The sequence below is a fragment of the Meleagris gallopavo genome, chromosome 29 (assembly GCF_000146605.3).
Source record: "Meleagris gallopavo isolate NT-WF06-2002-E0010 breed Aviagen turkey brand Nicholas breeding stock chromosome 29, Turkey_5.1, whole genome shotgun sequence".
Taxonomy (NCBI): Eukaryota; Metazoa; Chordata; class Aves; order Galliformes; family Phasianidae; genus Meleagris; species Meleagris gallopavo.
In genome coordinates this window covers 4,195,052-4,215,898 of record NC_015039.2, presented here as the reverse complement: position 1 = coordinate 4,215,898, position 20,847 = coordinate 4,195,052, and the positions used below count along the sequence as shown (strand labels likewise).

Genomic DNA, 20,847 nt, shown 5'->3' with positions numbered 1-20,847 from the left:
ATTCCACTCTTGTATTGCCCTGCTCACCTATTTCACAAGTGTGAGGAAATTAGATTAAACGTGCCTGTCTCCCCGAACACAGATGGATGCCAGTCGTTCCTCACACCGTGCTGAGCTGTGTGTCTTTGTAATAGAAATTCAGAAGCTAACATTTAAATACAAATTCTGAGGAAAGAACAGGAATAAAAACATGTGAAATTCAATTCCAAATTTTTGCGGGAAAAAGAAAATATAGATAGGAACAAGAAATAATGGCGACGTGAACATTTTTGCACAATTTGTACTCTTTCAATGAAAGTAGAATTTTACTTAAACGAAACCTGAAGTCATTTATCTCCCAATAACCGCCGTGGCTGCTGAGGATGGGTGAGTGGGTGCGGTTCAACTCGCTTTGTTTTGTCAGAAAAGTAAACCCCGGGCTTCAGAACTGTAGCCCGAAGAAAAACACAACCTGAATCATCCCTTTAGTTTAATTAAAAGAAAAAACCCAAGCCCTAACCCCTGGGATGTACAGCCAGCTCTGTGTGTAAGGAATGTCATCATAATTGGCCTCACCTCAAGGGAGGAGATTTTTGGAGGGAGGGTTGCAGCTCGGCTTTGTCTCCCAACACCCGATCTCGTGGCTATAAAAGAAGCACCAGGGCAGCGAGGCACTACGCTTTCCTGCTCCGCACCGCGCTGAGTACCAACTCCTCCCTGCTGCAGCCATGACCACTTACAGCGTGCAGAACTCCTTCTCCAGCGGTGCCGGGGGCTTCGGGGCTGCTGGCAGCGGCGGCTCCCGCCTTTCCTCGGTGCGGGTCGGGGGCTCCTACCGCGCCCCGAGCATCCACGGCGGCTCCGGGGGCCGCGGCGTCTCCGTCTCCTCGGCCAGGTTCGTCTCCTCCGTAGGAGGCGGCTACGGGGCCGGATCCTGCGCCGGGTTCGGCGGCGGGTTCGGAGGAGGCTACGGCGGCTTTGGTGGAGGTGCGGTCTGCGGCTTGGGCGGAGGAGCCGGCTTTGGGGGAGGCTTCGATGCGAGCTGTGCCTTCGGTGGCGGTGACGGCCTGCTTTCCGGCAATGAAAAGATAACGATGCAGAATCTGAACGACCGCCTGGCCACGTACCTGCAGAAGGTACGAGCTCTGGAAGACGCAAATGCAGAATTAGAAGTCAAAATCCGAGACTGGTACCAGAAGGAGGCTCCCACCAGCCCGGCTCGAGACTACAGTAACTACTACAAGATCATTGAAGATCTCCGAGATAAGGTATGACGTTCATAAGATGGGCAGTTAGGAGAATGCGTTGGAGTTGTGGAGGTGCACAGTTCACACCTCTGGAACCACGTAAAACAATTAGAAAATAAATCTTGAATTCTCCAAGCTAAAGCTCCCTGTGGCTCTCAGCAAACCAACAGAAAATTGTAACCTTTCCTTCATTTAAACAGCAAATGTTGCGTCCTGAAAATGAGCTGGTTTTTGCAATTACAATGATTACAGAAGAAGTTAACAGAACATGGCAAGGTGTGCTCAGTTCACAGTATTCACGGTGTTTTTTCCTGTTTTTCCAACTGTCAGATCCTTGCAGCCACCATCGACAATTCCAGAGTCGTTCTGGAGATTGACAACGCCAGGCTGGCTGCAGATGACTTCAGACTGAAGTAAGTTTGCCTGAAGCACATTTGTCCTCTCCCTCCTTCTCTCCCTTTCTCAAAACCGTTTTCTGAAGCGTAGAATTACTTCTCATCTAGAAAACAAAGTTCTTCAGTCACTGAAAGATGTATTTCCAAATTACAGATAGATGCTCTTCATTAATAACTTCTAATGAAAAATCTGACCAAAAACAACGATGTGCTGAGGGACCAGAACACAGTAACCAATTACTGAGCTGTTAATATATACAAATAAATCACGTCTCAGTTTTTTAGTGATGCTCTTGACTATTTTAGCAGCCCGAATCACGGGGGAAAAGAAGACAGGAACAGTTTGGGTTTTTGACTTAAGGCTCCACTGCATACAAAGTCGTGCATTGCCAACACTTGTCTTGTGTAAAACTGCAGGTATGAGAACGAGCTGTTCCTGCGCCAGAGCGTGGAGTCCGACATCAACGGGCTGCGCAGGGTGCTGGACGAGCTGACCCTGTCCAGGGCCGACCTGGAGATGCAGATCGAGAGCCTGAAGGAGGAGCTGGCCTACCTGAAGAAGAACCACGAGGAGGTGAGCGCCCTTAGCAGTGCAGAGAGGAAATTACTTCCCTTGGAATTTATCTCATAAAATCAGAATGGCAACATTAATGAGGAGAAAACCGTGATATTAAAAGAACCTGAAGTAGGTCCTGAGAAGCATTTATCTGATTCCAAAATGTTCAGATCCATGAGTTGCAGAGTCTGACATTCCTAAGCATGTGACAGGTCACGTAGAAACTATATGTAAGTCTGAGTGTGAGAGTATACAGAGAGTAGAAAAGCATATACGTGGAGAGATACAATTTGAGAAATGTTTTTATGTGTGTCCCATCTCTGATAATTAAAGTGCCACACGCCAGTGCATGGACTGCTGCTGGCAGAAAGCGTGTCAGAGTACAGAGCATAATCTCCTTTGTGTCCCCCACCTCTCATTTCCCACGCAGGAAATGAAGGAGTACTCCAACCAGCTCAGCGGAACAGTCAACGTGGAAATGGACGCTGCTCCTGGCATCGACCTGACCAGGATCCTCTCGGAGATGAGGGAGCAGTACGAGGCTCTGGCTGAGAAGAACCGTAAGGATGCTGAGGCGTGGTTCCTCACTCAGGTATGCTTACGGCAGCAAACATCGAACTGATGCACTGCCTCATCACTGCTGCTGCAGCGGAAGAGATAAGCTTAAAATGTATTTTTTATGCATTTAATTTTGCAGTTGCTTTTTCCTTTCAGACTGATGAGCTGAACCGTGAAGTTGCCACCCACACCGAGCAGATACAGAGCAGCAAATCCGAGATCACAGAACTGAGACGCACGGTGCAGAGCCTGGAGATTGAGCTGCAGTCACAGATGAGCATGGTATGGAGCCGTGCCCGGCACGCTGCAAGCCACAGCCAGAAACCTCCCCTGCCCCCCCGCCCTTGCTTTGCTTTAGATTCCATCTGTGGGATGAATCTGTACGACAACCTCTTCTAATGTCTTCCTGCATTAGAAAGCTGGACTGGAAGCCAACCTGCGAGATACAGAAGGACGATACTGCGCACAGCTGGCACAAATTCAGAACCTCATCACCAGCGTTGAGGAGCAACTGAGTGAAATCAGATGCGACATGGAGCGCCAGAACCAGGAGTACAGGATGCTGATGGACATCAAGAGCCGCCTGGAGCAGGAGATCGCCACGTACCGCCAGCTGCTGGAGACCCAGGACTCTCAGTACGTTTCTGTATACAAATCTGGTGATGGATAGATAAGGTTAATAACAGGGCACATTGTAAAGCGCTGATTTGTGGTTGTTAGGCTGACTCCAGATTACTAAATTACACTGATTGCATACACAGCCTGCTGAGCACTGGCAACGCGGATGCTCGGCAACATCCCAGAGCTGCTATCACTCAAACTACATCTGCAGATCTGTTGTGCTGATAATTTGAAACTATAAATGCAAGCATGTTGACTGCAGTGTACTACAGAAGGCACCAGGCCCCATACATGTCTCACGTAATCCTCTTGCTGGGCTGGAATCATCGCCTTCAGCCTAACATTCACAAGTCTGTTCTCAGGATCTCCTTCTCTTGCTTTTCTGCACTTGTGAACAAAGGTATTTATCATCACACACCCAGAATAGAAGAGGATAGACCACAACTGACCTTAGTAAAGTCTAACATTTACTGCCCATTTCTCGTACTGCTCTACACAAGGAATTACTTTTGATTTCTGAGAGGGAATCAGCTCCTTATGTTGTTTCTAGAGACAAATCAAGACTAAGAAGTGGTCTCATTGATGGCCACGTTTTCTTTAGAGTTTACAGCAGTGCTACTCAAAGCCCTGACACGAGCACAAGTACCAGCAGAGTAAGAGCCAACCTGCTGATGAAGCAGTGTGAGGTCTGAGCCGGGCACACAGCGTCTCCTAACTGTGTTGGTGGACAAACTCACTGATGGTCATTGACCAAACTTTTCTTCTGTTTTGCAGGATGTCAGGAGTGAACCCTAAGGATGGTAAGTAAAAAATGTGACGTAAAGAGGGGTGGAAATGAGTTCAAGCAATAGAATTAAATAAGCCTTTTTTCCTTGGTATTTCTTCTTATTAACACAGATCATATTCTCTCTGCAATAATACCTCCTTTTCCATTTGGAGAGGAAAGCACAGTACTTTATCTTATTTTATGTGCACTTTTGACCCCAGTAGCTTGCAAAATGTTTGCACTGACTCCTTGTGTGGCTCTAAAGCACGGCAATCTCACAGAGATTCCTCAGTTCCTCCTCTGATTCATACAACCTGCAAGAGAAATCTGACATGCAGTGCACTCTGTTTATATCTTTACCTCCTATTTTGTAACTGGGAAGATTTACTGGATGTGGACCAGCAGGAAGAGAAGACGAGATGAGAGGCAGCTCCTCCTCTGCTGTGTGAAAAAAAAGTCAAGGAAATGAGCAAACAAAGAAACATTGTGTGGCTTTTCTGTGCATTCCCATAAGTTTAATGATCTTTTTTTCTCCTACCACAGCTGGAAGAGTCCGTGGGGGCACAGAAGATGAGGGAAGGTCTTCCTCCACTCGCGACAGGAGATACTAATAAAGAAATACTGAATCCTCTCTTGCTATGACACCACCTGTGCTGGACCAGCTGTAAGAAGGGCAGTCCAACCACTGGCTAACGCTTACAGAAATGTGCTGTTACTTTTGCTAGATCACAAGAACGTAACCCAAAAAGTGTGCACCAGCTTCATGTCTTTCCTTAAATTTGCTCTCCCTTTTTACGCGATCATTTGGCTCTACGGGTCAGAGACATCTGCTTCTTTCTGTACAGCATCCTTATGAAAGAGTGTACACAATAAAGTTTCTCTCCTGCTTGTGCAAATGCATTGTCTGATGTTGTTTTTCTGTAGTCGGTGCAGCACTGCCATCCACGCAGCGATCTGCCCTCCTTACACAGCACTCCCTGCAACCCAGCCGTGGTGTCTGACATGGAGATACCTCCGTGCACAACAGCAACATAACAGCCTTAAGAAAGGCAGCGATAAATGGACAGATATAAAGTGCCATTGGGTTCTCCCAGAAAGCAGAAATTAATATGAAAAAGATAATGCAAAACACCCTCAAGCCCTTTGCTCTGAATTCAACGTGCACAACTTCTGAAATATCAGTGTTGTTATTGCCTCCCATATGGTCAGGTTTCCTACAGCCAAAGCATACCCTGAGCATGCACACAGCCTCACAATTTGGGAAAAAATAACATTAATTCTCAAGGACACCCATCTATGCCAGCAGCCATGAATTTCTACTGGACGATATGATGGCCTTAATTGCTGCTGATAGTGGATACATGACCAGGGCATAACAGCTCTATTCCACTAGCATCTTGCCCAGCAGTAATAGCGCTTGACCAAGAAGTGAGCAACTTGGATCTTATCAAAGTGAGCATTAAACGGTCACGTCCTCAGTCTGTGTAAATGTCACAGCTCTGGTTTACACTCTGTCACACGTTATTCACCTCCACATCGCTGCTGCCGGAGCGCTCAGCGCCCAACGGGGCGATGGCCGCAGCAGCGCCCAGCAGCACCGCACGCAGCTCCGGGAGCCCCGCAGCGCTCAGCCCCTGGTGCCACCTGCTGACGGCTCGCATTTTCCTACTCTGAGCGTTGCTTTCATTCCGTACCGCCTGGATCGCACAGCTGGCTGAAAACATAAACATAAAAGACAGCCGCAGAACTGTGCCGGGTTTTGAACGAAGATTTTTGTCTTTTCCATAGATCCTTCACGTGTGTGCGTGGGGAAAACCGTGTGATATCTTTTCCAATTTAAAAAAGCTCAGTTTCAGAGGAGACATTTCTGTGTGCCGGCACCTGGCTTTGTTGCCGGCCGTGGGAGGCTCTGAGCCACGGGCGTGCTGCAGGATCCTGCCAGCCCACACCTCTCCATGACTCTATGTATGAACTTATTTTCCAACATCGTATTTCACAGACCACTATCTTGCTGAACTGCCAGACTAGAAAACTCAGTGTGAAATTCAGCTTTGTGGAGATGAACCGACATCACCGGTTCCATCCTACCGTCACGTTTTCTTGCAGTTAGCTCTCCATTTCTGCCCGGCGCTTCAAGCTCCCGTACTCTCAAGCTGCAGTGCTGACAGTGAGCCGTATGTTCCAACAGCAGACGACAGCTGCAGCGGTTACGAGAATATTCTTAGCGTTTCTACACCACCGAGTGTGTGAGAATTAGCGAAGAACGCGGAGCGTCGGCAGCGAGGCGCAAAGCAGCCACGAGGCGGAGCCCGATCCCCGCGCAGCCCCGGCTCCTCTGCCCCGCGGTGCTGGGCGAAGCGCGGCGCTTCTTCGGTGCTGCCGAATTTCAGTTTAAATAAACACTGAAAAAAAGAAAAAGGATTCCGCAGGCTTCTCCCAGGGCGGTATAACTCCGTAGCATCTCCCCAGCCGAGCCCTCCGGAATGCGGTCACAGATCCCCCGCTGCTCTCCGGCCGCCCCTGCACCGCACCGCGGCCGCTCGCTTTGTGACCCGCGGAGCGGCGAGGAAACTCAGCGCCCGCCGCTGCTGCCGGGTGCGGGACGGGGCGGCATGGCAGGGGCTGCGCTGATCCGTTCTGCTTTTGACTTACGCAGCTTCAGAGGGGACCTGGAACTTCTGAGAGAGACGATTTCTGCGCAGCTGCCAGCTCAATTTGCACCATTGGTAGCTTCAGTTTTTGGAGTGTCATAACAAACCTCGGAATATTTTCTACAGCTATAATATATTTATAGTATTCACACTGGCAACGGCAATAAATTCCCGCTTTATTATCTTTATATTTCAACAAGACGGCAGAAATTGAAATATGATCGCACATCGAATCATGAATAAAACGAGTAGGAAAGATTGCAAAGGATGCAATGCTGGTGCTTGTCGGTGGGAAACGGGCGGCCGAAGGGAACAGCGGCAGCTGGGGGATGGAGCCGGGTGAGCTGCGCTGAAGCCTCACGCGGGCTGGAGCGGCTGGGTGCCGCAGGACGGCGGTGCTGCAGGACTCCGAGTGCCGCAGCTCGGAGGCTGAGAATTCCGGCAGCAGAAAAGCGGCCCGGCAGAGCAGCCCCTGCCCTCAGCCTCCCTGCGCTCTGTGACGGATGACGACCTCCCCCTCCGAACACGAGAATACGATGCATTCACTGCTGGGTTTTAGTCAACAGTCCGAGGCAGAGCTGATCCGGTTCCACACCTACTGCTTTTAGCCACACCTCGCAATTATAATATGAAAAGCGAAGAAAAAAAAAGAAAGAAAACAAGCAAAAGGAATCTGGTATGTGGCTGTGATTCCAAATAATAACAACAGTGTGTGCAGGCTCATAAATGCTTCAGAATTGACCAAGAGGAAGCACGTTTCATGATGACACAATCTTGCTGTAGTCATTCAGCGAAGGGAACTCCCACAGGAGAAGGCATAAAGCCGCTCAGGGAAGGCTAAGGAGCTGCTCAGTGCGAGTCAGTCAAACATTGGGTGAGATCCGTAACGGAGCCGAACATGAGTACCAGCCAAGGCCCTTTCCAGTTTTATTCTGGGTCCCTCAGGGGTAGTGCAGGGTGTGGTTTGGCCCAGCAAGGAACTTCTTTCCGACCTCCAAGTGCAGACGGTGCCAGCGGCACACACACCTCTTTCCCCCCCGCCAGACCCCTCTGTCTGGCCGCCGGAGGGGGGGCACCCTGGGGATGCTTCGGCGAGCGCCGCTGGGAAAGCATCTTCCTGGGTGGGAATGAGAAACAGACTATGCAAAACCTGAATGACCGTTTGGCTGCCTACCTGGACAAGGTCCGCTCCTTAGAAGCAGCCAACGCTCAGCTCGAAAGCTGCATCCTAGAGTGGCACAGGACAAAATCCCATGGAAAGAGGCATGACTTCAACCAGTACGAGCAAAACGTCACTGACATGCAAAGACAGGTAAGTCAGAGCTATAAGCAGCTATGCGTTCTGTGCTCCTCTAAGGGATCTGGCTCCTCATTTATGCTGATGGCTTTCCTTTAAAGAAAATTAAGAATAACATTCTAAATGCTAGAAATACAAATGAAAGTGGTTACAGGAGCTGGGCACGAACGTTTCTTCCACAAGGAGGAAAGTGGGGAATAAGAAAGGCTGGAAGGGAAACGAGGGGCCCCCGTGCAGGCTGATAGCATGAAGGTGCTCGAATGCTGCCAGGTGCTCATTGCTGTACATGAAACTGTGGTTTGAGAACCACGTCTGGCAGAATATGATCCTCTGACTGCACATGTAGGCAAGCAAATTAAAAAGCAGGCAGCCTGAAGTGAGTGCCTGCTTCCATGCGTGCCGTCCTCAGACGTAGTTCTGCTGCCTTTCATTTCTTTGATTCCTGTGGCAGCAGACAATGAAACTGCAGGACTTTTGGGTCCAATGAGCTTATGTAATCAGATGGAAAAATACTTCATTGTAATTAAGGAAATAGCAGTGACAAATTCCTTGTGGATGTTTTCACTATAATTAAAAGAAGAAATTCTGGTTCTTGCCAGTTGTTAATATTAATGTTCAACAGTAACTCTTTCAGCCTCCCAAACTCACGTGTCTTCAAATTTAACCATAATATTAATCTGTATTCGTAATGAACGCACTTAGCACTGTAACCATCTCTGTGACTAATCACCATAATTAACTGCACCGCCACACAGGGCAAAAAGCAGAGCTATTCCACCTGCGATGCTGCTGGTTTTGCCCACTTTTTGCAGTCTGCTCACTTTGCATTCTCACGACCCCAAGAAATGTTTTCCCAGGGGCCCTGGGAGCACAGCAGTCCCACAGCCCTGCGGATGGAGCTCAGGGCTTCAGCAAAGCTGTGCTCGCTGTTATGCATTGCCTGCAGGCAGAAGGTGAGGTGCTCCGACCACAGGCAATGTGTAAGAGAGCCAGGATTGCCATCACCTATTTCAGTTTTCAGGATGAAGGAAGGCCATCAGCCTCCAAACCTGTCACCTAAGTGCTCTTTTTTAACTGCTCCAGAGATGAATACTTATTCATCAGGAATATAAATGCTTTCACATAGATTTATTGAAAAGGCTTAGAAAGATGATATGACTGAAAGCTCCCTGCTGACTGTGGCAAAGCCCTCACTCCCAAACGGGCTGCACCCAAAGCGTTATTTCTGATGCACTACAGCGTGCTGTCAGCCTGATGGCCCCGGTGCCGGGCAGGCAGTGCTGGTAAAGGATCATTTACAAGTGACAATTCAGTGGTTTAACACAGGATTTTCACTTTCTCCATCAATTATTGCAGTTACCGTCATGCCAGCAAAATGAGTGAAAATTTAACATTTAATCATTAATCATCATTAAATTAATTACCCATGAATTAAAATGGTGAGATGAATTCAGCACCTAAAACGATTTTTAGACACAATTTAGGAACTTCCATCCAATAACCCAGAAAGTCCATGACGCAGAGGCTACCTGAGCTTGGAGGCACGGCCACCTGGTCCCACGCACTGCACCGCGCTGTGCCCGCAGCTGAGGACAAACGTCCAGAGGAGCAGCGAGCTGCTCGCTCAGCCCTGCTCCATACAAAGAGAAGTAGCACTGTTCGTCATTTGTGCGAACACCAGAACATTCTTTGTTCATATCCAGGCTTCTGGTGCTGCCGAATAACCAAACTGGTTTGCAGAGCACTCGGGGAGACAGGATCTGCACTGCTGACCAGAAGACACACAGAGGAACGAGTGCAGAGAGCCTTGCTGGGCAAACCCAGGGATGTCAGCCGCCCGCCCCTCTCTGCCTTCCCCACCTCTGCAGCCCTCCGACAGCTGTCTGTCCTTCTGCCACTGCAGTGCCTGCGGGACGGCTGCCCCACGCAGGGCACAGCAGGACGATCCCTTCCCTTGGCAGCCAGGAGTGCAGCTGTATGCGTTGCTGTGACGCATCCGCATGAAATGGCACGAAGTGAAAGAACCCAAGCAGTGCTCTCTCGTGGTTCCTTGGTTATTTCCTCCCGCAGCAAAGTGCAGCCTTCTCTAAGGATGAGTTCAACAATTGCCTCTTCTCTGACAACACATTCCAGGCAGTGACACACTTGGGGGACTCAGACTTCTCCAGTCCCCATGCTGCCGTCCCGGGGCCGTGCCTGCGCTGTGCTGCTCATTGCTCAGGAATGCACAGCCTGTTCTGTTCCAGAGATTAGTTAAAACTCCACCTGTGCGTTCAGATTTTCACTACAGAAGGTAAACTTTTGATACTTGAGGACAGTTTTCCCACTTCCTGCTGTCCCTGTGATTCACGGGGTGTGGGAAGTGCTGCTCACAGGTGTTGGGAGCTCTGATCGGAGAATGGCTCCTCTGTGGCCTCGTTTGGTACGGCACTGAGCGAGGGCAGCTGCAACCACACTTCTCTTTCTTATTTGTTAGAAAAGGCCACGATGCCCCACAATTACTGCTGCTAATTATGTGCGTGGTGCTAGAGTACTTCCAAAGATTTAGAGTGCGATCCTGCACTTTCCATGCTTGGATTAATCGTTCAAAGCCACCTTATGAGCACACTGCATGAATGACACGGTGCACTTTCTCCTTCCCATTTTAGGGCAAGCTTCAACATTTGAAAGCAAAAAATATGAATTAATCACTGCACGCTGCTAGAGTTTCAGTATATTTACAGTGAATGATGGGATGGGTTACGACAGCCAGTGTTAACCTCGAATGGGCGTCTGCACAGCTCCAGACACACCGACACAGGGAGCGCTGCTCAGGAGCTGCTGCTGCCATCATCACTGCAGCTCTGCATTCAACAAAGTCGTTATGCAAATGCATATTTTTTTGCATGCGATTAATTCCAGCATTTTAATTGTGCACAGAGAGAATGAAATCTTTCTTACTGAAATTTGCCCTAAAGATGACCAAAGCTGCTTTTCCAACTGTGCTGAACAGAATCAAAATCAGTTCACAAAAAAAAGAGGGAGATCGTTGTTCTGTGTTGTTCTCCATGAGATTTCTGTGTGATTATCCATATCTTCTACCTGGCCAGGAACAAAACATTCCCTCGTGTTTCACATCCAGGAAAGTAAAGCAAATAAAAAATGGAGATAATAGACAGAAATTGTGGAAATACGTAAATGAATCAAGAAACTAAACTTCTATTCATTTGTTCTCCTGACCCTGGGACTTCTGTTCATACGTTTGATACAAGCAGGGGGCATCCATAAGGAAGCACACACAGTTACTTGCTGTTTTGCAGATTGAGGATGGGAAGATCACCAACGCCAGCATCCTCCTGCAGATCGACAACGCTAACATGGCGTCCGAAGACTTCAGGCTCAAGTAAGAACTTCTTTTGTTTCCTCCTTCAGTTTGACAGAGGATTAAGCTGGGCATTTCCTCCTGACAATCCAGCAGAACATTGACTTGATGGCAGATTTCTGGTGACAGCAGATAAATGGAACCAATGCAGAACAAAAGTAGGTTTAAAAAAAAGATTAAAAAAGGGTGAAAAACATTCAGATAGCTGAACTCGAGTCACCCTGTTTATGATACTTTGTTCAGTTCCTGAAGAGCAGGTTTTACAGCAGACACTTGATACTGGTGACAAGTGGTATTTACACTGTCATCTGAGAGCACCAATTAACTCTTCTCTGCACCATACGCTTCCTTAATCCAGCCCAAATCTACTTCCTGCAGTTATCACCTCTCCCACCCAGCTCTGCAAGAAAGACCTGTCCTTCAGCATCCTCTGCCTTGGATTCTCTGTCCTTCAGCATCCTCTGCTTTGGACTTCTGTCCTTCAGCATCCTCTGCCTTGGATCCTCTGTCCTTCAGCATCCTCTGCTTTGGATTTCTGTCCTTCAGCATCCTCTGCCTTGGATCCTCTGTCCTTCAGCATCCTCTGCCTTGGATTCTCTGTCCTTCAGCATCCTCTGCTTTGGATTTCTGTCCTTCAGCATCCTCTGCTTCGTGTTCTTACTTCTGTCACAGCCATAGGGCCAACACTTCCCAGGCTCTCAGTGCACTTTGCTTGATCAGTACACTGCTGAAAGAGTTCTCAGACCATCTAAAAAGCCAAAATGCTTGGACTGAGAGTTTCCAGGCAGAGCTTCAGGCACAGGGAAGGAGTTCACATTTCTGTTAATCAGACTTCTTGGGAATCATGCAGATATCTGGTCTTTTAGCAGATGATGATCAGCTATTTACACATCTCAGCTCTTGGTAATGCTGTAACAACACAAAGACTCAGCACACTGCATGCCTTAGGTCGCCTTGCTTCTCTTTATCATTCAGTAGTGTCATGAAAAGGCAACAGTGGAACTGCATTGAGAGGCTGGAATGAATAGAGTGAGTCTGAGGGCCGAGTGTACAAACACCAGCACAGCCCACACAAAGGGGAGGAAAGGGACGGATTTGGAGGAGCAGAAGTGCTCCAGGTGCCCAAGGGAAGATATAGCAGAGTCCTTCCTGGTTTCCTAAGGATGCCAAACTGTGAGGGGTCAGAGCGCGATGATAATAACTGCCTTCCTTCCTGTTCTCTGATGGACTGAAAGCTGACCATATAAAAAAAACACAGAAGGCAACGGTTGCAAATACAGTTTCTTTGCTACTACTTGTATGAGAGGCTAGAAGCAGTTTGTTCTCAGTGAGCAGGCTTTGCCTTCTTTCTCCTGACCAAGGTATGAAGCAGAGAAGACTCGGAGGCAGGGGGTGCAGTGCGACGTTGAGAACCTGCGTAAGGAACTCGATGGCCTGACCATCATTACAACAGATCTGGAACTGGAAATTGAAGGCTTGAGGGAAGAACACATCCTCAGGAGGAAAGACCATGAGGAGGTAAAAAAGTTATGCTATCACACAAATCTGTGCTACCATGTAATTAACTTGGAGTAAGATCCATAATCTATAAATGGGATTGATGATTCAGGTCCCAGCTACGTTTTAAAGAACCCAATGAGAGTCAGATGAAGCATAAAGCTTATGTACAACCTCAGTAAGGATAGCAGCTTGCTGTGTTTTCTCCCAGGCTCTTTTCTAGTCACCTACTCATTCGTCACACTCAGCTAACAACTTACATGTTTGACATAAATGTTCTCAGAAGTCCTTACATAGACACACAGAGGGATGTTGTACTCAGGAAACGCTACTGGTTGCTGTTCGGTTTGACTGGTCACCAAATTTCCCCTCAACTCTGCATACATCACTGCACAGAATCACAGAATCAGAGATTGAGGTTGGAAGGGACCCCTCGAGGTCACCTTGTCCCCTCCTGCTCCATCAGGCTGACATGAAGTAAGCAGCTGCTGAATTCTCAGAGGATCAAAACTGAACACAGTGGTTAATGGAGACAAGTAAGACTGCTTATTCTTGCAAAATTCTAAGCACAATTAAATAGATAATAATCCGTGTCAGAAAAAATAGCGCTGCTCTGACTTCTTTCAGAGCTACACCACAATAATATCTGTTATTCCCCCTTATATAAAACCACTGTGCGTCAACATGCTGCTTTCATTTTGCTTGAGCTAATGTTGTTTTCAGTTATTACCTAATGCAGAGCCAAACATCCTACTCAGTATCTGTGGATTGCTACAAAGGAGAGAACAAACACGAGGTTGCACAGCAGTAGGTGCAGCTTTCCTTGGCTGGTTCCCTCATAGCATAAACTGACATAAACTGTACCAGATCAGTTCTTGGAATCGAGACAACCAACAGAGCCATGGCTGTGTCCAGCTGATCTGCATTTCAGAGGCTGTGATGTCATGCCTGCAATGCTGCTTTGCCTGGGCGCTTCAGAAAATGGTACCTAGCACCTAGGATTGTGCTACAGCACAGGAATGTTACCACACCTGCTCGACTTGTCCTGTAATTATGTTGTTTACAGAGTAATTATATGTTTTAATCCAATTACTCCTTTAACAATTACACAGAACTTTTATATTACTATCCTGTAAACTTAGTTATAGTTCCATAAATATTAACGCGCCGGGTAAGAAATATGAAATTACTGTTAGATTTTCATGAAAGGTTTTATGTTCTTAACAGACAAGTAAACTAAAAATGTTACTGCTTCAGTGCATACATCTTCCAGAAGCTTTACTTGACAAGACCTTCCGAGACGGTCTTCTATTGATTTCTCTCACACAGCTCTGCCATGGCAGCAGCTATCGTCATGCTTTAAGTCACGTCACAGCACTGTCCACGTAAACCTCCCAGACGGTGAATGTAGGTACCAGTTAACCTTACCACAGTGAAAAGGAGCGTCTGGGGCACTCTGGGAGGACGGAACCGAAGATGAGACAAGTATAGCTATGGAAACTGTTCCCCTTTTCATGATCAAATCTCCTTGTTTCCTCTGCCTGTACCAATAGGACATGGAAGCAAATCGCTCATCGCAGGACTTCAAAGTCAATGTGAAAGTAAACGCGCCGCCTCCTGAAGACCTGGCCAAGATTCTAGCAGAAATAAGGGAAGATTATGAAGCCATAATAGAAAAGAATCGTCAAAGCCTTGACAGTTGGTACAAAGAACTGGTAACAACTCTTTCCTGCTTATTTCAAAGACCCCCATTGCTGCACTGACTGAGCAGAACCACTGAGCTTTTCTCCTGCCTTTGCTCCGCAGAGCACAGCCGTGTCCCTGGCAGCAGCCCCTAATCCAGAACAGATACAGAGCAGTGAGAACGAGATCAAGGATCTAACACGGACCTTACAGTCCCTGGACATCGAGCTGCAGGCGCAGCTGAGTAAGGTATCTATGGCAGACATCTCTGGCTGCCCACTGTTGCATCATAAATTCTTAGGAACCGTCTTGGACCAATTCTCTGCTTAAATTATGCCGAGTGTAATTTTGTTGCAGTTATTAAAGTGAAATTGAAATTTGGGCCATGCTTTGTCAGAATATGCAAAATAGATTCAGCAACCATCAGCAGGGTGTGAAAAATGTATTTTTCCTTACACCTTACAAACCAACAAAATATGGGGAGAAGAGAAAAAAAACACAGGAGCACGGTTTTGAGCATAAGGAATATGGCAGGGCTCAATTACTCATTTTGTGCCATTCATTATGCACACATAATGCTATCTTCACATGAATAATGATTCAAGTGCACGTGTTTGAATGACCTCAGTCTAACTTCTGTAATCTTCTGATCAGAGGTCAAATTTGCTGACATTTCTGTATTGTATACTACATCCATCATAACCATAGAATTGCTAATATCTGTTCTGTCAGAAACACATGCTGGAAGACACCTTGGCTGACACTCGCAATCACTACGCTGTCGCACTTCAAAACATGCAGCAGATCATCTCCAAATGTGAGGAAGAGTTAGGCCAGCTTCGCCATGACATCAGGCAGCAACACAACCAATACAGGGTTCTGCTCGGGATTAAAACACGCCTGGAGAAGGAAATCTCCACTTACCGCCTGCTGCTGGAAGGGAATGTGGGCAGGTAAGGCAAAGCTGCCCCGACTGGAACAGATGAGAAGAGAGTTCCAACGTTCAGCTTATTTGTTTGTTTGTTTACACTCAGTCAAAGCTTGTGAGTTCCATGCTACAGAGGGGGTGATGTTTTAATTTGATGGATTGTAATACAAAGCTTGAGCCCCTTGGTATGCAGAGAAACATGTATCCATGTTTGGATTATCTAAATTAATATAACAATATATATATTTTTAAATGATTTTTAGATTCTAGGTCAAGGAGAAGCGTGGAGACAAGTGCAGATGTGTGGGTCAGCCATGTGTAGCCACAAACACCAGCAATCAAAACCTCCCGTGTGTCCCCCTGCTGAGGTGCTGCTGTCTTTCCCCATCCGTGTCTTGTCTGAATCTACATCCAGAAAGGGCTGCACCACTCTGTCCTTTGTTCTCCCATCTTATGGACAGAGAACGTCTCATTTATGCCAAATCAGAACAGGGAAGATGTAATCTTTATCAGTATCTCCAGCAAGCAGTGCAGGACAGGTGGCTCCAGGTTATTTATCACAGCCCAAACTGGGGCTTTTCTCATCTCATCTCATACCTGTAGGAGGTCTTAGAATCAGTGAGAAGAAGGGAAGAATAACTCCTTAAAATCAGTATATTCATTATTTTGTCTCTGTTTCATCATCTTTACAGGATAACAAGAACATGTGAATCAAAAGCTGAAGGTAAAAGTCCTTTATTTTGTTCTCTGCAGTGACTTCTAATCTCGTCATTTCCTATCAAACTTGACTCCACATCATTCTCACTTTACATGACAGAGCTACGGAAGAGTAGCACTGCAGTCAGCTCCTCATGCAGGCCATATTTGAGAATAATTTCTGTGATTCATCAGGCTTGTGAAGGACTGCACTTCACAGCTGCTCCACAGACAGCCCTGCCTGTGAGACGCGGCCAAAGCTGGGCTCGAGACTAAAGCTTTCATGGCAGATGAGGAGGCATAAAGACTCCATGTGGTGACTAAAACAGTCTGAGAGCATGAGAGCAAACAAAATCTGCATGTCTGGAAACTCCTCTTTTGGTATGAGCATGACCTACGGACATGCAGGTGAATCTGCTCTGAAGTCAGATTTGCATTGGCTGTGATGCAGCTTTGCTGTTCATTTGCCTTGACCTGGACGAGGCCCAGGGTGACTCTGTCAGTAAATTTCACACAGAGCAATAATAAGTATTGACTTAAAGGAAAACACGTAAAGATAAATCAGTTGAGGTAGCTGGTAAATTACTGTAAATGAAGTTTCCCCAAAGTCTGGTATAATTAACCTTTCATTTTCTTCCAGAATATGCTGAACTGACCAATGGAAAGATCAAAGCGATTGTGCAGGACAGCGTGAATGGGCAGCTGATGTCCTCCACCACCAACCTGATCCACCAGCAGGAGTGAAGGAAAACGTTCCGCCAGCTCCTCTGCTCCTGGTGGGCTGCCGTGCTGCTCTGCTGGCTGCTCTGAGCTGCCAGCTGTGTGCTGGTCCTCGTGCTGACACTCCTGCAGCCACTGCAGCCTAACATTGCAAAGTGCCACGCAGAGCTGATGGTGTTAAAGAGCTTTTAGTCATCAAAATGCTGGAGCCAAACTATTCAATCAAGATGACTGTCTGAGCTGGTAATGTATGTATTATGCACGCCTCACTGGGGCACAAATCTCCATCTGTGGTTCATTTACTGCTCTGCAAATTAACTATAATTTAAAGTGAATAATCTCTGACTTCTTCTCCTTGTCTCGTGTCTCGTACCATATACCTCACTGCTGCCAATAAACTCTTCTCCTTTACTCGTCCTGGCTATTGGAATTTCTCATTTTGCTTGCTCTTAGATATGCCCTGCCCAGAATGGCAGTGCTACAGAAAGAGGCCAAAGAGCCTCCTCACTGATGGAGCAGCACGAAGCTGGAAGGGTGCAGATACGAGAAGAGGTGGTGCAAGTTACACGTGACAGTTATATGCAAAACTGTCAGATTTTCTTCTATACAAATTCTGGTTGCTGCCATTTAAAGCAGCATTATCAGCAGTGTTGAAAAGTACACTTTGCATCCTCAAAACATTTATTTATTCTTCAGTTTTAGAGAAATTTCCTTCAGTTATCTTTATATATTTTCCTTCCAAGACTATAAGTGATTTCCCTACACTCCCATACATTCTCAGTGACCTATTACTTCAGAACTCCACTTCAGCAATGTGCTTTCTTACTGATGCTCACTGTTTTGTTGGTGGATCCCGTAGTCACGACGGCTGCTGTATGCAGAGCACACCAAGGTGTGTGTGCAGGAAGGCAGAGGCCCGCGCTGCTCAGCCAAACCCAGGCTCCATCCCCTTCCTCAGATCAGCCCAGCCCCAGCTCAGACCCCACCAGCAACATGAAAGTTTCCGGAGATACACAACACTAAAAACTAAGCATGAGAAACAGCAGTGTTACTGGGACAGTAGGCAGCGAAACCCGGGAAGCAGAACTAAGAGAGACAAAGTGGAGCACCGAGAGTGTCTGTGTGGATTTGCATTCCAAAGTCAGCATCTACACATAAAACAGTACGTCCTGGGCAGTCTCATATTCATGAGTGAAATTGTCACAGTACTCTTTCATATCTCCTCATGACGGATTTTCATGCAGGATTCTTATTACCAGCTTTCCTTTGAAACGTGGCTCACAAAAGAAAATTTCAAAGACAATGCAGATCTAAAATAAACCAAGTCCACCTCTACAACACCACGAGTTCTTACCAGCAAGTTAGGACCAGCCCATGATCCCCCCCTGCCCCCCTTCCCCAACCCTCCACCCTTGTTGCACAAAGAGATCCCAAAAGCATCGGATGGATTACCTAATGGTTTCTTTAAATTGGGTAAAACTTGTAATACAGGACTGGTAACTCTTGGCTAACTAACAATGTCCTTCCTTACGGCTTACCAGATCCAACAAGCCAGATCTGGTGTTCGTAGCAGCTGGACAAAATGTGCCTGGGTGTTCCTGAACAGTTTCCTGTGTTACTTAAAGCTGTACGTATTCACAAATTCACAAAGCATGTTGGCATTCTTGTGATACAGGTTGTTATCAAAACTCCTAAGCACTCCCTAATTTCTAAACCAAAGGAGAGGATCTGTTTTGCACTAGGTTTGGATTGTGCTAAACTGTGAAGAAAGAAAACCGAATAGCTGTAGAACGAGCAATAGAGAACAAGCCTGCCCTTATTTCACACCATTGCACAGCGCATTGGCTTTGCTGTGCCCAGCATCCCCACGCAGCACTGAGCTGCACTGCTGGAGTCCTGCACTGCATCCAGCCCGGCGCAGCAGCACGGAGAGGTGCAAAGCAGAGCTGCTCCACTCCACTGCTCACAGCTGTCACTGCCTGCAGTGCTCAGACCAGCACAGCTCCTCACCTGACCTCGCTCAGTTCCATCTACCAACGTCATCACACATCCATGGCTCTAATATATCCATGCTGGCTGCTTTTCATAACTGAATTAAACCAATTAGTCCTTAAACATATACATATTAGTTACACTGTGCTCTGTTGCTCAATGAAAGCAGTTATTCTATGGCAAAAAATGCTTATTCCTAGGCATTTCTCCTGACTTCAGAACACGACATGTCACTGGTGATTCCTTTTATTGGAACAGCTAGTGATGCTGTGTCACTGGCCTTACGGTACCCTGTATCTGCAGGTCATTCATTATTACTTCTGAAATGTTGTTCTTTACTCTCCATAACAAATCATGATATTAGCATCCACCACTTCTACATATGGCTAGCACCATATTCTCACAACACACTGAGAGATGAAGTTAGGGAGATAAGGAGTGGGAATGGTACTAGCATTCCCTTTCTTGTTGCTTAAGAAATTGGTAAAGGAGACGACACGACCTGCTGAGGGCTGCAAAGAACATCACCAAGAGAGGCCAGACTGGAGTCCATCACTTCACAGCTCCTACTGCCCTCAATAAGGCACCTTCAGCAGAGCCGTGTGCAGGTGCAGCAACCCTCCATCCCACCAGCGCCCCGCACACCATGCTGGGCACTCTGTGCACTCGTGGCAGCAGCCCTGCACAGATCTGCACAGATCTGCTGCTGTGAGCAACACCGACAGCAGTTCTGCTGGTTTTGTAGAATTTGGGAAACTCTAAAAAAGAGATGGGGTTTGTCCTGCTTTCCCTGAGTCTGAGATCAGCGTCTCGAAGGAAAGGAAATCTTCACAGTGTGATACTGTACTGCCTTATAGATGGTGGCATTATTTTATCGTACGACTGTTTGAACACGCTGTGAGCTGGAATTTGTTCCACATTAGTATTAAACGCATACAGAGGTGCTCATTCAGTATCAAAGAAGTGACTGACCCAGGCCCAAAGGAATCTGCAATTTTTCTGATTTGAAAGATCGTAAAAAAGAACAGGCCCAAAATGAAGACATTCTATTTCTCACAGATGGAACAGGAGAGCAGAAAAACCCCAGCAGGACATAATGTCATTTCTAAGGCTGCTGAGTGATGTAACACTACTGCAAACCGACAAGACTGAGGAACTTTCAGGCTATAAAAGGAGGCTGAAACCACCAGCATTCTCAAATCCCCGCTCGTAGTTTCACCTGCCATTTAAGGAAGTCCTGCACCAAATAATCCTCCAACGTATTTATAACAGACTTGAACGCACTCCAGAATGCGTATGAGTCACAGCTCATTTCACTTGTAGAAATGTTAGGACTTATTAAGGTGCATTACAATACACGGCTTTGGTAAGGGAATTGTTGATCCTCTGGAAGAGGTCTGCGATGAGGTAATGCAGTAATGGTTGGTGCCATTAATCACGCATTCTTTCTGGTGCTGTGGCCACACATTGGCAGCTCTCTTTCTTATTTACAAGCAAGAAATTTCTCTGAATGCAAAATTTTTGCTTTGTACCTGCCTCGTTAATACAGATGCAAAATTAAGCTAGTCATTTCAGCAAGAGTAGAAAACAAAATCTAGCATTTACATCACTGCTAAAAGCACTGTTTGCATGCTATTACCGAAGCACAGAGAATAGGTGGAAGAGCCAGTAAAACATTTCACCATGTCCACACCCTGACCTATAAAGGTTGCTGCAGTTCTGCTGGGAGATGCCTGCTCCTGTGTATGAATCATGTGGAAGAGGGAAGAATCTATAAATGGGAAAGCAGATGAAGAATGATGCTCGAGAGGCCTGCACCCCCTGCCCCCCACTGCCCAAACTACTCTGCAATGCATCTGAACTGCTGGCTCCACACGTGTGCTTGGCTTTGAGAAAGCAG

The 20,847-nt window shown here is 46.9% G+C and overlaps 2 protein-coding genes across 2 annotated transcripts; both read left to right on the top strand.

The window, feature by feature from the left end:
- The first annotated feature begins 650 nt into the window (after positions 1–650).
- On the top strand, positions 651–5,019 carry LOC100540871 (keratin, type I cytoskeletal 19-like). Its single transcript, XM_010724701.3, has 8 exons — positions 651–1,247; positions 1,557–1,639; positions 2,039–2,195; positions 2,608–2,769; positions 2,892–3,017; positions 3,151–3,371; positions 4,131–4,156; positions 4,666–5,019. The coding sequence occupies exons 1-8, from the start codon at positions 708–710 to the stop codon at positions 4,731–4,733; spliced, it is 1,383 nt and encodes a 460-aa protein (XP_010723003.1). The 5' UTR covers positions 651–707; the 3' UTR covers positions 4,734–5,019.
- Positions 5,020–6,921: 1,902 nt separating this feature from the next.
- On the top strand, positions 6,922–17,374 carry KRT23 (keratin 23). Its single transcript, XM_003213109.4, has 8 exons — positions 6,922–8,085; positions 11,370–11,452; positions 12,793–12,949; positions 14,482–14,643; positions 14,735–14,860; positions 15,344–15,564; positions 16,232–16,263; positions 16,876–17,374. Exons 1-8 carry the CDS (start codon positions 7,672–7,674, stop codon positions 16,977–16,979), a joined length of 1,299 nt encoding a protein of 432 aa, XP_003213157.3. The 5' UTR covers positions 6,922–7,671; the 3' UTR covers positions 16,980–17,374.
- The last annotated feature ends 3,473 nt before the right edge of the window (positions 17,375–20,847 follow it).

Coding starts and splice junctions, on each gene's coding strand:
- KRT23 (XM_003213109.4), top strand. CDS start 7,672: ATGAGTACCAGCCAAGGCCCTTTCCAGTTTTATTCTGGGTCCCTCAGG. Junction 11,453..12,792: donor TCCGAAGACTTCAGGCTCAA/GTAAGAACTTCT, acceptor CTCCTGACCAAG/GTATGAAGCAGAGAAGACTC. Junction 14,861..15,343: donor TGCAGGCGCAGCTGAGTAAG/GTATCTATGGCA, acceptor CTGTTCTGTCAG/AAACACATGCTGGAAGACAC.
- LOC100540871 (XM_010724701.3), top strand. CDS start 708: ATGACCACTTACAGCGTGCAGAACTCCTTCTCCAGCGGTGCCGGGGGC. Junction 1,248..1,556: donor TTGAAGATCTCCGAGATAAG/GTATGACGTTCA, acceptor TCCAACTGTCAG/ATCCTTGCAGCCACCATCGA. Junction 4,157..4,665: donor AGGAGTGAACCCTAAGGATG/GTAAGTAAAAAA, acceptor CTCCTACCACAG/CTGGAAGAGTCCGTGGGGGC.